Source organism: Sinocyclocheilus grahami, unplaced genomic scaffold (genome assembly GCF_001515645.1).
Source record: "Sinocyclocheilus grahami isolate Dianchi unplaced genomic scaffold, SAMN03320097.WGS_v1.1 scaffold181.1, whole genome shotgun sequence".
NCBI classification, from domain to species: Eukaryota; Metazoa; Chordata; class Actinopteri; order Cypriniformes; family Cyprinidae; genus Sinocyclocheilus; species Sinocyclocheilus grahami.
The window spans coordinates 1,997,380-2,012,995 of NW_015505360.1; the positions used below are offsets into that span (position 1 = coordinate 1,997,380).

General features: G+C 36.0%; 1 protein-coding gene across 20 annotated transcripts in view; it reads right to left on the reverse strand.

Moving 5' to 3' along the window:
• Positions 1 to 223: 223 nt before the first annotated feature.
• LOC107594301 (oxysterol-binding protein 1-like) overlaps positions 224 to 15,616 on the reverse strand; it is a 20,054-nt gene continuing 4,661 nt past the window's right edge. For 2 of the 20 annotated variants that reach the window (XM_016284299.1, XM_016284300.1), the window contains exons 3-21: positions 13,087 to 13,295; positions 12,828 to 12,984; positions 11,951 to 12,062; positions 11,626 to 11,824; positions 10,504 to 10,618; positions 10,266 to 10,329; positions 9,544 to 9,711; positions 9,215 to 9,460; positions 9,017 to 9,137; positions 8,039 to 8,142; positions 7,460 to 7,555; positions 7,125 to 7,312; positions 4,703 to 4,953; positions 4,552 to 4,596; positions 3,553 to 3,600; positions 3,420 to 3,458; positions 2,825 to 2,863; positions 2,413 to 2,442; positions 224 to 743 (exon numbers count right to left, since the gene is read on the reverse strand). In XM_016284299.1, the coding sequence (XP_016139785.1) occupies positions 601 to 743; positions 2,413 to 2,442; positions 2,825 to 2,863; positions 3,420 to 3,458; positions 3,553 to 3,600; positions 4,552 to 4,596; positions 4,703 to 4,953; positions 7,125 to 7,312; positions 7,460 to 7,555; positions 8,039 to 8,142; positions 9,017 to 9,137; positions 9,215 to 9,460; positions 9,544 to 9,711; positions 10,266 to 10,329; positions 10,504 to 10,618; positions 11,626 to 11,824; positions 11,951 to 12,062; positions 12,828 to 12,984; positions 13,087 to 13,295 (2,374 nt within the window). In that variant the 3' untranslated portion in view covers positions 224 to 600. The remainder of the gene's footprint in view (positions 744 to 2,412; positions 2,443 to 2,824; positions 2,864 to 3,419; positions 3,459 to 3,552; positions 3,601 to 4,551; positions 4,597 to 4,702; positions 4,954 to 7,124; positions 7,313 to 7,459; positions 7,556 to 8,038; positions 8,143 to 9,016; positions 9,138 to 9,214; positions 9,461 to 9,543; positions 9,712 to 10,265; positions 10,330 to 10,503; positions 10,619 to 11,625; positions 11,825 to 11,950; positions 12,063 to 12,827; positions 12,985 to 13,086; positions 13,296 to 15,616) is intronic. The other 18 variants (XM_016284301.1, XM_016284302.1, XM_016284306.1 and 15 more) reach the window with 18 other exon arrangements.

Below are 15,616 nucleotides of genomic sequence, written 5' to 3' on the forward strand. Positions count from 1 at the left end.
GAACTCACTCGCACATGTGCTAATTCACTCACACACACACACACGCACGCACGCACGCACGCACGCACGCACGCAATCAAACAGGCCTTCGTATCCCCCGGATGTTTAAGGATGTGACGTCCACAGCTTGAGGAAGATGTGTGGAGCGGGACAGGATATGCTTTCCTAACTCTAGCATTTACTGAACCACGCACGCACGCACGCACGCACGCACGCACGCACGCAATCAAACAGGCCTTCGTATCCCCCGGATGTTTAAGGATGTGACGTCCACAGCTTGAGGAAGATGTGTGGAGCGGGAAAGGATATGTTTTCCTAACTCTAGCATTTACTGAACCACGAACCCTATGTTTTAATAATCCTGTGAACACGAGGAAAACAGAGAGACACACAGTGGATGGTGGCGGGAGAACGTTCCCGAACCATTTCGGTGTTCCTTATTGTCCACTGAGTAGAGCGCGGCTGGCGAAAGAGAGAGCGCGTATCTCGACATACTACGATACGGGAAAAGAGAAGGGGGCAGCTGATTGAGCTTTCGTTTTTTTGTTTTTCTGGGAAACGGGACAGTGAGGGCACGGCGGGGCATGTGCGTGATTGGGATCAGAAGATATCCGGGCAGGAGTCCCAGTTGCCCTGCTCCTTGGCCTCCCAATATCCTCCTTTGTAGATGTGCGTGGGCTCTCCTGTCACCGGGTCGACGAGCTGCTCAAACCACATCGACTTGTAGTTGTCCTGGTGACCACCTGATCGAACAAAACAAACACATACATAGAAAAGCAAACAAACGGTCACTTAATTAAAGAACAGCAGGTACATGAGTTCGCAAGTAACTCAATAGAGCCTTTTCTGCAAAACTACTGGAAACTATTTCAAATATAGCCTGGAGCTTGCAAGACAAATGCTGACTAAACTATTCAATCTAAACTAAACACAAATCACCTACAATCTCTGATTCAACACACCTCACTCTACATTTACACAACAGGCAGATAAACAGGCACTAAGAGAAGCACATGGTCAACTCAGGAGAAACAATAATGAACAATAGGAGGAAAACAATATTGGTAACATTTAGAGGTGGGCGGCATGACCAACATTTTATATCACGGTCCAAGTTACATGGTGAAACTTTATATTGTAATGGAAGGATATATAAGAACGCAGTTATTTTTGCTGAAAAATGAACCTATATATTACATAATGCTAATTTCTGCACACAATTCTTTGCAAATAATACATACTTCAGCACATTTGACTATGGAGTGTGTGTGTGTATATATATATATATATATATATACACACACACACCTATTTTTACATATATTTGCATATAACCTATTTTACAAATAAGTACCTTTAGTTTAGGATAGGGTTTATTTGGATTCTAGAATGGTTTATAATTGGTGTGAAAGCAAAAGGCCATCCAAATAAAAATGTATATATATAAATATTGGTAACACCTTTTTTACAGTGACCTTGTTACACATTACATGTACGTACTATTATAATAACAATAAATTAAGCATAATTGCATGCAAATAACCCCAAACCATCCTAACCATATAGTAAGTACACGTAGTAGGGCTGCACAATTAATCTAACTTCTAATCGCAATTACAATTATGGATGCCACAATTACGTAATCGTTCAAAGCGCCAATTAATCGTTCAAAGTCCACTTATGTTATTCTGCACGCTTAAGATATGTTTTTTTCTTTCTACATGTTATCTTAAGGGTTTTTCCATTGTTTTAGTTTTAGTATAACATCATTCATATTTTAACTTTTTTTTATAATTTAAAGAAGAAACCAATCTGATGTATAGTTGACATTTGAGGCTTAATACTATAGAAAAGCACTAAAGGTTTTTCAGTAAGTGTTTTCAGCTTGTTTATTTTTATATAAAAATACGGCATGTAGTTGCATCAAACAATGGTATAAACATCATTCAATGTAAATTGTGATAATTTTAATTAATAATCGCAATTACAATTTCAAGGGAATAATCGCCAATTATGATTTTAGTCATAATCGTGCAGCCCTAACACGTAGTTAAATAATATTACTCAGTTTTTAAATGTATAATATAAAGTGTAACCTAAATATTATATGAGATTATACTCAATTATACAAATATTTCTAAATTTAGTTATGATCTTTCATTATTTCACTTATTAAATTAACTGAAGTACATTTAATTTGTATATTTATATATTCATTATTAAATATTCAATTATATTTTATTAAAGCACAGGTGTGCATATATTGGAAACAACCTACTATTTCACACTGAATGTGAGTGGCATGACATGTCAATTAAATGGTTAAACTATGGTTTTCTGCTTGATCATACCGCCTAGCCCTATTAGCTGAGAGATGGAGGGGCTGGAAGGTTTTGGGTGAATGTTACTTGCTTTTGACTGGAGCTCCATAAGGACCCTCCACTAGAGCGACACAGAACAGATAACGAGACAGTAAGGGTCTTTTCCAGTGAGGGGCTCACAAATGCACAATGCAAAGTTTAATCCTACAACTGCCATTTTATAATGCGTGTGCGATGTATAACATGATGCATGTGTGTGTAATTGTCTGTGATAATCAGGGTATAAGTTTCACATTATGAATACATTAACATGAATTGTGGATCTTGTGCTGTTAGCAACAAATGTATTATGCTGCAGAATGTATAACATGATCCCCATACATTGTAAAAATGTAGCTCTAACAACTGTTTCCACTTTTATTCCAGTTACATAATTCTACTTCATTACAAACACTGGCTTTGTACGCATCTGTGTGTGAAGTGAACATGTGTGTAGTACTTGCTTGAGTATGCAGGTGGGTGTGAGCCGTGCAGTGTTTCAGCTGCAGAAGCACAGAGATGAAGATGGAGGGATGTAGGCAAGAGAAGAGGATTGAGAGAGATGTTAGCATGCACGGGAGGAGTGAACTGAAGAAATTAAAGATTCACATGGAATGGACTTCAACACTGACTGTAGTTTCTGTTTATGATACTGTCTAATATACATTCACAATTTATGCATTCACACTGCCCACTAGTGGAAGTAAAATACATGCACAGGCATGTGATTTAAAATGCTTATGTTTCAAAATGCATGATGCAAGAATTAATTCAAATAAGAACTAAGTCTAATTATCTGCTTGTTTCTATTTAGATCTAGGATAGGGTTCATAAGGAGTAGTATGATTTATAACTGGTTTGAAAGCAATGCATTAAAAAATTTTTTAAAAATTGTATCGTTGATGCATCAATTTTGATGATGTGAATGCAGCAAGATACAATCAGAAAATAAATCTGCAGAGGTTAAATCAAACTCGGGTCGAGACTAAACAATCAAACCAAGTGTGAAAACAGCCTAAAACAACTAAACAACACTTCAGTGTTGATTCGGCTACTTGCTTGATAGCGAAAGATCGGAGGAAGTTTCATCTGTGTCAGCTGATGGAGGGACAGACAGATGGAAAATGAAGATGATTGGATGATAAATGCGAGAAACAGTGTGATTAGGAGAGAGGGATGGGATGGTACTTGCTTTTGTAAGTGGTCTCAGAGGGCTCACTGGCAATCTCGACTTCTTCGGCTGATCAGAGTTGAGAGACGAGCAGTCAAAAATTAAAAAGGGGGATGCAAATTAAGACAAAAACAAAAAAAGAAAGAATACAATGAGTGAATGGCATAATGAAGGCGGGGAAAGTGCTCCTGGATATTAAAGGGACAGTTCACCCCAAAATAAAAATTCTGTCATTTACTCACCTTTATGTCATTCCAAACTTCAATGAGACTTTTTTTTTTCATACATGGAACATAAAAGGTGAATTTTCTAAGAAATATAGCACCAAAGTATTACAAAATTGGTGTACTAATACTTTATGGTACTTGGTACTTGTCATTTTAGAGCCAGCGTTAACTAAAACTATATAAAAAAAAAAAACATTTGCAATAATTGAAATAACATAGATGCCAACTGAAATAAAATAAAATACAAATATATATATATATTTTTAAAATTTAATTTCAGTTAGTTGCAACGGCAAAATTTAAAATTTTCATTTAGTGTAGTGAAATAAAAGAATAGTATATAATAATATAAAATCTAAATAAATACATTTTAAAAAACGAATGAAACCGACAAATAAACACAACAACATTAACTAAAACAAACTAAATTTGTAAATAAATAAATAAAAAATTCAAAACCAGACTTACTAAAATGGGGGGAAAATATTTAATATAAAAATATTTTTAAAATAACTATAATAGTATATCAATGACATCAAAATAACACTATTTGGAGTGCAACCGTTTTAGTCCCTTTGTTTAATTCTACGGAAAAGCTCCACGGATGAAAGAAAGCCATGTGGATTTGGAACAAACTGACAAAATGTAAATTTTTAGGTGAACTATTCCTTTAATGTCATGCAAATAAGCACTATTACAGTGACTGCATATGTGTTTGTGTGAGATGGGAGAAAAAGAAGACGACGACAATTAAAAAGAGAAAAGAAAAAGGAAGTAGAACAGGAGTACTTGCATTTTAGAGGCGAGTCAGAGGCGAGTGGCGAGTCCTCAATGAGAACTTGAGGGAAAGACAGAGATAGACACACGGGAGTGAATGAGAGACGCCGAGGAGGAGGAAGAAAGGAGGAGAGACGAGTAGAATGACAAATAAAAAGACACTTTACCCCTGTCCGCTGACTCCTTACCCTCTTCTGAAGGGCTGGCGGCGCGGTTGGCCTCTCGCTCCCTCTCTCGGCGGACAGTGCGCTGCTTCTCCTCCAACCTTTGTTTCTCAGCGTTAGCCTCCTCCCAACGGCCCTGCTCCATTAGACGCTGGTCCGGCCGCCTCCTGCTATCCGTGGGAGCAACACCCTCCTCCAGCTCGTTCAATGTCAACGCCAGGGTCGAGAAGTAGTACATGTTTTCAGCGCCTTCCCTACACAGCACAGAGAGAGAAAAAAATGGCAGGAAATTATGGAGAGATCAAGAAATTCCAACTGAATTCACACTTGAGCACCACAACACAATGTGCCAGAGAACATGCACTAAATGCTAAGCCACAGCTCCAACTACTCAGGAATATTAATTAGGCAATGGCTTTGTAATAGGCTTGCTGCGATAGACGGTGTTTTCGGTTATACCGGTATTAAGCTGCAACACCGGTTACGTCATTTGCCTACCGCGGCACCGCCCCCCACCATCGTTTAGATTTTTTTATAGTAACAAAAATCATTTAGTCTAGTTCAGTTAGAGGACAGATACTTTTAAATCCTAAACACTCAATGCAGTGTGCCGAATAGATTTTATTTATCACGTGAGGAGAGTGAGTCGAGCTGACTGACAAGAGTGAGGTGAGAAAGACAAGACAATGGCAGAAGATTGTTTAGAAAGGAAATGCAAAGGCGCCTGTTTGGCAATATTTTAGATTTTGAAAAGCCTATTGACTGGAAGTTTTTTTAAACATTCGTTTCTTATTTATTTGGTTCTACTGTGTTCGCTGATTACTTTATTTAAACTGTGTATTTTATTTAACATCAAGGTGTATATGCCGTGCCTCCAAGCTTTCTTATTCGTTTTGCTAATAAACTTTCTATATTTCTTATTTATTTGGTTCCACAATGTTTGCTGATTTTCATAGACCATATAGGTGTATTTTTATTCGTTTTGTTAATAAAAGTTCTGAGTTTGACGTTGTTGTTGCTTGAATTGAATCAACGCTGAATTGCCCCCAATTTGAAAGTGAAAGTAAAATGCGCACAGCGCTTTTTCAAGCTATTTGAAAGCCAAGAAATCCAAGGAAAAGGGGGGAAAACTCAAACGAACAATTGCTTGACGCCGAATTGCGGCAGTTGCCACTAATTTGAAAGTGAAAGTAGAATTCGAACGGCACTTTTACAAGCCATTTGAAAGCGAAGAAAAGAGGGAAACTCAAACGAACTAACCCCCCACCCCAACGGTGATACCGGTATTACCGCTGTTGTCACTCGTCGATTAACCGGTGGGAAAATGTCCTCACCGTCACAACCCTACTTTGTAACCTTCCTTGGAAGTCTCGTCTATTCTAATTAATATACATTAATTAAATTAATATTTAATGAGTTTAATACAAGTTAAACCAACAGCATTTGTGGTATAGTGTTATAACCACAAAAAAAAATATTTTTGACTTTTTTTTTACAGTGAAACACTTACAATGGTAATGTGTAGGACCCATTTTTGGAGGATTTTAATGCAGAAATAGGAAGCCTAGAATTTTATAAAGCACTGTTTCCCCTGAAATTTGAGTACACAATAATAATAATAATATATTATTATTATTTCTATCATCAATTTTCTAAATATCTTTACTATTATATAAAAAAAAAATGTAACCAATGCAATACTATTGTACTGTAAAATAAAAAAAGTAGTATTTAATAATAATAATAATAATTCATTTTACAGAACAACAGTAAAATGACACTAATATTTATGTCGGTCTTGATTTCTTTGCTTCCAAAAGTGAAATCACAGAACTTTTATTTTGGCATGAAACTGAAAGGAGACCTCAAAACCGCTCTCTTTTTTTTGGACAACAGATTGATGAACAATTCTTATTTCAAATTTGAGGAAGATTTCAGAATATTGTGCAGCTCTGTTAGAATGTCTGTTAAATATATTTGAAAACAGCATTTTTTTTAGATTTTCACAATTCACGTGGATCATACTTTTCAGGTTGGGAAATACAGAAACTACAAAAAATACAACTTATGCTTTATTTTTAGCAGTAAAGCGGTTTAAATCATAATTTTTTTTACAGTCGTTTTAGGGTTCATGGTGTTCCGTTGTCATTACAACAGATTTATAAAACTGGACGCAACTTACAACAGAATTTTTTTTCTTTTTCTAAAATCATGTTAACATTTACAATGTTTACATCTTTTGGCTGTGTGATTGAAACAGTGAGTATTTTAATTTGTACAGATTGGCCTAATTCACTTTCATTGTGTCTGCTTCACTGTAATATTATTATTATTTTTTTTTTTAAGAAATGGAAAGACAAATGCTGTCGATTGAGCTTAACTTGGGAAATATTCCTTTAATTGCACACGTCAGGGAATATCTTACGGCAGCGGAGTTTTCCTCCACAGCTCTTTGGCTTTGAGCGTCTGATAGACGGTTTTCTGTCGTCCGTCAGCACCGTTCTCTCCCCCTCTGCTGCTCTGCATCACACGAGAGTATTCCATCTTCTCGTCCCACGTCCCAGACAGAACATAGTGTGCTTTCCCATCTTTATCCGTCACCACCCCCGTGACCTAGAGAGAGGCATCACACAAGAAGTAAGTGAAAGCAGACATAAATTCCAGAACGGGCAAAAAGAACATGAAAAGTTGCAAAGGGTGATTGATGAAAGGGGAAAAAACTGACATGGAAAGAAGTCAGTGGAACAGCTGCTGACTCACCTTTCTGGCCACGTCTCTGGAGAAGTAGCTGTACGGTGCAAATTTAAGATGACAGCGGTCGCCTGTTTTGTGGTTCACAACATCTATTTCTCCTGACTGAATCCAGAGAGAAAGAGAGAGACACACAATTATCCCTTATGAATTAAATGAAATTCCACACTATAGGTATTGCAATTTAAGGGCTACATTTGTATAATGCAAATGCAAAACCATCAGTAACGCTAATGATTTTGGGGAAAAATTAAATGCACAAAAAAACTGGGTGCCAATAGGTATACCTATGATGAAAATTACAGGCCTCTCTCATCTTTTTAAGTGGGAGAACTTGCACAATTGGTGGCTGACTAAATACTTTTTTTCCCCACTGTACATAATATCATTTAAATGACATAAGCAAGTTCATAAGAAAGTGTCATGTACCAAAAATTGCTGTAATGAAGTGAGCACATTTTATACACAATATTTACAGAAATTACTGTAGCATTATCTGCTGACAAGTCCATCAGCTCATTTTGTGACAGACACACTGATGCTGATAATATGAAAATATATGTCTAAATAAGCAGACTGTGTTCTGACCTGATCTATCCAGAGTTTCCCGACAATGATATTGTGCACTGTGGTTGTGACTTTCTTCCAGGTGTAGTGATTGGTACTCTTCTCAAAAATACAATGAATAGAACCTGGAGAAACAAGCAATTCAAAATGAGCTTGAAAACTCTTGCTTAAAGACATAAATGTAAGCATTAGACATTCAAATATCCATCTTTCTACATGAACAAAATATACTAATATATTAATGCAGATTCCACATTTATTTTGTCAGCCAAATCTTTTGACTTAAAATATCCTTTACTTGAAATACCCCCTGAGATTTTAAGATAATACCTTAATAATTTAACAACATTTTAAACATTTCATTTTAATTTAACAGAATTTACAGTTCTCTGATGTTGGTTAATTGTCACATGACATCATGAAAATAAATAAAATATTTATTTGTATTTAATATATAATAAATATTTTTTAGTGTTTTATTTTGAATGTTTTTATTTTCAATAATTTATACATTTTTATGATTAAATTTTTTTTTTTTATCATCGATTCACAAAATCTAGTTTGGGCAACCCTGTATAGTACCATTTAAATTGGCCTATCAAAAAAGTATTTGGATATTTAAGTCGCAATTAAAAATGTCCAAATGTTGTTGCATTAAATTAAATATAAAATCATGTGATACTTAATTTAAAGGCAGCACTGGCACACTTCAGGCAAAACATTTAGTTTCAGTTAGGTTTTTTTAAATTATAAAACAACTTTTACTGTTGAAACTGCTACAGTTAAAACACTTTGCATTTGTCAAATGTTAGTTGAACATGTTCATAGTTAATGTAATTATGTGTCCAAAAATGTTTTGATTTCACTCGACATTGTTTCTAATGGATTTGTTGCATTACACTTCCTGATAATATGTTTGTTTTTTAAAAATAAAAACTTCCCTGTTAAATGTTAAAACTTGAACATTGTGATAAGGCTCAAAATAGGATAAATAGTTACCCAGGGGCATGATGGAGAGATATTTTCCCCTGAACTTGCTGGCCAAGGCAATCTCCTGTCTCAGGGTCCAGCCTCGCTCGGAGATCGCGTGATGGGCCGCAGCCGGAGGGTGATGGCTTACCTGAAGAACACATTAATATCAAGAGCAATTCAGTTCGGTTCAGCTCTTCCTCTATCTCAGGATAAACAAAGGTTCACCTGCTCGCAGAGGGACCTGTAGCCGCTCTCCTGCACGCGGTCCAGCTCAAATGTCTCTCCCAGCAGAGGGTTGAAGGGTTTGCCCGTGCGGTGAACTGTAGTGGAGTAAGAGGACACGGTGAAAGCTGCCACGTAGCACATCTGCTCCAGAGAGCTCTGGCACTTGGCGGCCCGGTCCAGCAGCTCGTAGTACTCCAGATCCTCGGAGAGACGCTGCAGCATGGACAGGGGCTCGTTGAAGTTCACCTGTGAAAAGAAAGGATGCGTTGACAGCAAATGCAATGAACCTGGGCTGTTTGGGATTCTCGTAAAGACACGGATGAACGTACAGGCATAGGGATTTTGGAGAGCTCTTTTCCGATACAGTTCTTCATGATGCTCCATAGATTGAGAGAGTAATTTGGTTTATCTGGAATTCGGGTCCGCCTCTTTCTCACAGGCACTAGTTCCTGGGACTGTGGAGATTCGGGATTGGATGCCAGAGACTGCTCATCTAGCTGTGAGAGGTTAAAAAAAACATGAACTTTAGTCGTCAATATGGGTTTTTTGATTTATAGACATCACATGGAATCGAATTTGACTCGCATACAACGGTGGTCTAAATCTGGTCAAAAGTCTGTAATAATAATAAAAAAAAAAATTAGTTGTCTCTTCTGCTCAACAAGGCTGCATTTATTTGATCAATAATACAGTAAGAACAGGAATACTCTGAAATATTTTTACAATTTAAAATAACTGTTTTCTATTTGAATATATTTTAAAATGCAATTTATTCCTGTGGTGCAGATCTGAGCATCTTTTCAGCATCATTACTCCAGTCTTCAGTGTCACATGATCCTTCAGAAATCATTCTAATATGCTGATTTGCTGCTCAAGAAATATTTAAAAATCACATTTTTAAATTGTAATAATATTTCACAACATTACTGCTATTACTGTATTTTTGGTTAAATAAATGAGCCATGGTGAGCTTAAGAGATTTCTTTCAAAAACATTAAAAATCATAATTATTCTGCCAGTGTACATAAACACTAACAACATAACGCCTTACCGACGTCGTCCCATCGTCCATTCCCAGCTCGCTACTGATTCCACTGACATTGCTGCCGGATCTCCTGAGAGAAATGGAAAGAGGGTATGAGAGAGCCAGAGAGTGAGAGAGAGAGGAGGAAGGGGAAGGGAAGGCAGAGGACACACACACTTAGGTCCAGTAACACTCATATGAGAAGAGAGTTAAGGGACAGCGAGGGATGTGAGTAAACGACAAGAGCGAGGCAGTAAATACAGACCTGTGATATTTGGGGTCTGCTGGTACGGTGATAAACTCTTGAACGTCCTCGCATGCGTCGAAGAATTCATTCTCCTCATCCTCGTCACTGGCGTCACCCTTTCCTGAAACTGGGCCTACAGGACAGAGAAAGCAGGAAGTATAAAATATAAACAGGACATCAGTATGTCATATCCAAATGTATAGCAGGAGTTTTTAAATATAGAAAGGAGTTAGAATGATCAATATTCAAAAGGAATTGGCTGACAATTTAAAAAATAAGGAATACTTTGAATATTGCAAAGGTTTCATTGCAATTTTTTTAATTGGCCAATATGTTTATTAAAGAATAGAAAAGGAGTATTTTGAATCAGTTCAAACTGTATAATTCAAAATGTAAATTTTAATTGATTAAAAAAATCTGATTTAATGACTCATTTGCAATACCAAAACATTTTTAAAACAATTTAGTTATCAAAATGTTGTGAAATACACTACCTTATTGTATCTAAATTAATTAATAATTTTATTAAGCATGCATTAAATTTATTTAAATTGAAAGTGTCAGTAAAGACATGTATAATGTTACAAAAGATTTATATTTCAAATAAATGATGTTCTTTTAAACTTTTTATTCATCAAAGAATCCTGAAAAAGATGCATCACAAAAAGTTCCCACCAAAATATGAAGCAGCACATCTGTTGATAATAATAAATGTTTCTTGAGCTGTAAATCAGCATATTAGAATTTCTGAACAGTTGTTTTGAATTGTAAAAATATTTCACAATATTACTGTATTTGTGATCAGATAAATGCAGCCCTGGTGAACATAAGAGATTTAAAAACATCCAACCCCAAACTTTCTTGTATATTTAGGTACATATTTCTGTTTATTAACGTCTAATGCTGTACTTCTTTGTTTAATGAAAACTATGCTGTGATTAAACATTTCTGTTTCAGTTTTGAAAGACTCATTCAAAAGAATCTGCTTATAAAAGTCATTCATTGGTGAATCAGACATCACTAGTTGTCACTTCATTGTTGTGTGCAACTAGCGAAGACTAGCATTAGAAATCTTAGTCTACATATTAGTCTATATATAATCTTGTGACACCCAGACTTTCGGTTTCAGTTGTACAGTACCTTTGCTATCTATGGCAGGGTTGCTCTGGGATGCAGGCAGTACGGTTGCTCCTCTGAAGGCTCTCTCCAGATGGTTGTGTTGTTTGGCGAGCTGCTCCAGTGTCTCCTCCAGTCGCACTCTCTGCTCTCTCTCGGCCTGCAGGGCTTTCTGCCAGCGCTTACTGTGAGTCTGAGCCAACGCCAAGAAGTCCCGGCAGGCCTGGGTATCAGATTGTTAGAGAATCGTTAAGAATACGTTTAACTGTGGTTTCTGTGTGCTAAACAGACAACCACAAGTGAATGAGGCAGTGAGTCGCTTTTTTTTTGTTTTGCTCGGTGGTCTTACGTTGATCATGGCATTGGAGGTGATGCGGAAGAGAGTGGCTCGCTCCGTCACCTGTCGAATCTTTTCACTCGTCTCTCCTCCTAGCCGAACTCCCTCCAGCTCAGACAAGGACCTGAAAGAAAGCATAATAAACAACTAATTGGCCGTCACACAAAGACTTTATATGAGCCGAATCTGAGTGGAAAACCAAAGGTTTTAGACACACCTTCATTTTCTAGAATATTATTATTTTCCACACTTCAAAATAATAGTAAAACCATCAAAACTGAAGTGAAATAAAGAGTGTGTGTGTTGATATAGATATATAGATAAACAGACAGAAACCTGAAAAAAGTGTTGCCTTGGCAAATTACTGAAATAAAAAATAAGTTGAAGTTCTAAAATTACTAAAACTTCAACTGAAAATATAACAATAAAATCTAAATCAAAATATTAATATTAATATCTTAATAAAATATAAATAAAATAAAACTTGACGAAAACAATCTAAATTAGAAATGTTGCCTTGGCACATAACTGAAATAAAATAAGTTGAAGTACATAAATTACTAAAATGTAAGCTTAAATTAAGTTTAAATATAATAGTAAAAATACATATATAACATTAAAAGCTAAATCAAAATATTCATATTATTTTAATAAAATATTAATAATTATTTGGATTATTTTTTAATTAAAAGTAAATAATTTAATAATTTGTAAATAAATATAATTAAAATAATAAATAAAATTATTAAAATAATGTAAATATATATTGATATATGAAATAATAATAATAATAATAATAATAAATACATTTCAAGCAAAGGTTATTAATGTCATGAGAACCATAAATTTAGTCAAGTGTGTCCAAACTGGTGGAGAAAAGTGGACTGACCGCTGCAGTGCAGAGCCGTGTTTGGCGATGAGGTCGTTGCAGGTGCTGAGATCCTCCACCTTGCTGCCCAGCGTCCGGAGGGTGGACTGCACCTCTGAGTTGCGTGAGCCTGCGCCCTGACCTGCTGCAGGAGGAGTGGAGTCATCCCCGGAGTCATCTGCAGGAAAAAAGAGGAACGAAAACTGTGAAACAGAAACCTCAAAGTGTGCATTTTTTTGCTATTCTTGAAAATGTGGTTTCCCATTCCTATCCAACGGACCCGATTCAGCCTGCATGCGGAAAGCTTTGGCTTTGGCCAGCTCCAGTGCTGTGATCCACCGCTGCCGCTCCACCTCTGAGCTGGCCTTCAGGTGATACGTCTGCGTGCCGCCATTAGAGATGACGAAGTTACAGGAGTCCTCCACTGCGATATTGGCCGTGGCCAGGTTTATGGTGCCCCGACATGTGTGACCCATCTCCGCCTGGGTCCTGGAAGAGCAAAAGGGATGAAGATAAGATGATGCGTTTAAGATAAAACACTTCAGTTGGTCATATTTATATCCTACTTTAGATTCAAACTGGGTTTTTCAGTTTACATGACGTTCAGATGGACCCTTCCTCACTAAACAGGTGGCCAGAATAAGACACACTTCATAATGATAGTCAAAGTCTGGTTTTGTGAGGATAGAGCAGCATTTATGAGGCTCTCTTTAAACTAGTCAAATCTTGAACAAAAGCCCCCTGACAGCTGTTTTTCAGCATCTGATGCAATATTCATGAATTAGCACTGAAAGGCAAGCATTCGAGAAATGCCTTCAGGTAGAGTTTCTTTCACTCTTGAGCATTTATGTGACAAATGATACGGTGCGTTACTGCTGCTATCACAGTATCTGGTATCAGACTGAAAACGAGCCTCATGTTTATGATCTTAGCAGATATTCTGAAAAATATTTACCTCAATAAACAATTCTGAATCTGAGCATGAATCAAATTAACCAGCTCCGAATTTAATAAATCAAATGTAAGACTGTAAGACTTAGACTGCAAATACAAAATGCAATATATTAAAAGTTTATTGCAAAATAGTCAATAAACTCAATTCATATTCATAAAGAGGAGTACTAAATTTACTAAAACTAAAAATAAATTAAAGCTAAAAAAATATGTTTAAAAAAACAAAAACTAATAAAAATGACTAAAGCACAAACAAAAATTAAAGGGATAGTTCACCCAAAAATGAAAATTCTGTCATTAATTACTTACCTTCATGTAGTTCCAAACCCGTAAGAAAGAAAAAAAAGTATTCTCGTAGCTTCATAACATTACGGTTTAACCACTGATGTAACATGGACTATTTTAACGATGTCCTTACTACGTTTCAGGGCCTTGAGCGTAATAGTTCCCTTGCTGTCAGTGTCTATGCAGGATCAGAAAGCTCTCGGATTTCATCAAAAATATCTTAAATTGTGTTCCGAAGATGAACGAAGTTTTTACAGGTTTGAAATGACATGAGGGTGAGTAATTAATGACAGAATTTAAATTTTTTGGGGTGAAGTATCCCTTTAAAAAAATAATAACAAAAGCTAATTCAAAGTATTATTAAATACTATAATAGTATATTGTATAAATAATAGTAAAATAACACTGTTGTATTTTATAAAAATGAGCAGCTCATATGTAAACAGTACCAAATATATACAATATAAATAAAGTTTCCCTCTTTAACTGTAATTTGCCAACATGGATGAATCACCAGTTCCAGGATTTTTCATACTAGGCAGGAAAAAATGAGGCAAACCTGTTTGGACGGGGTGTGTTTGGACATGGCACAAGACCGATGCCAGCTGATTTAACAGAGGCACAACAGTCCAGAGCCTGTAACCTGTGAAACTGTGAAATCTCTTCCTCGCCCTCTACATTTCCTGATGCATCTTTCAAACACACAATGAGAGTGATGAGAACCATTGCAGGACCAGAGGAAGTGCTGAAATCAAGCCTTAAGTCGAGCCTGTGATCCTCCTGAACAGAGTTGACCTGTTAAGACTGTCACGTGACCCAAACTCATTCAGCCAATCATGTGGAGGTGGAAAAGACAATGTGCACTTGTGTCTTTTATTTACACTGTAATGCTACAGTAAGGTTTGCCACACCATTTGACTTATGCATTTTCATGACTTTTCTAATTTTTTATGATTAATGGATATGGATTTTTCAAAAATAGAGATTATATATCACAAAGAATAATTTCTAGTGGATGAGATTTTTTTTTAGAGCGGATGATTGCAACATAACTAAATATTCACTATAGAAATTACAGCCCGACATTGGAAAAAGTGCTTAATGTCTTAAAACTAAATCATTATGGTAATTGTATTACCGTACAAAGAATGAGTGGGATGTTTCCACTGTATGTGCAAATATTTTATATATTATGACATCACACAAAAAATGCAATACACTTCTAGGCGTATTTAATAACAACAGACAGTATATGCAATGCACCTCTGAGTTTATTAGACAAGCATCTGTTAAACGGATCTCAGTTTCAACTTAAATTCAGTATATAAAAGTTGGATATGTAACAGATTGCATGATGAATAATCAATAAAATATTTTTTATGTAATACTATTTATGCAAGTAATTCTATTTGAGATTGATCAGAAGTTACTACATTAAAAAATTAGTGCAAAGCCAAATTTGATCAGAATTTCATGGTTTTTATTCACATACACAAGTCCAAATGTTGCGATGATTTTTAAATATTAAGTCTCTTATTCTCACCAAGGCTGCATTTATTTGATCAAAAATA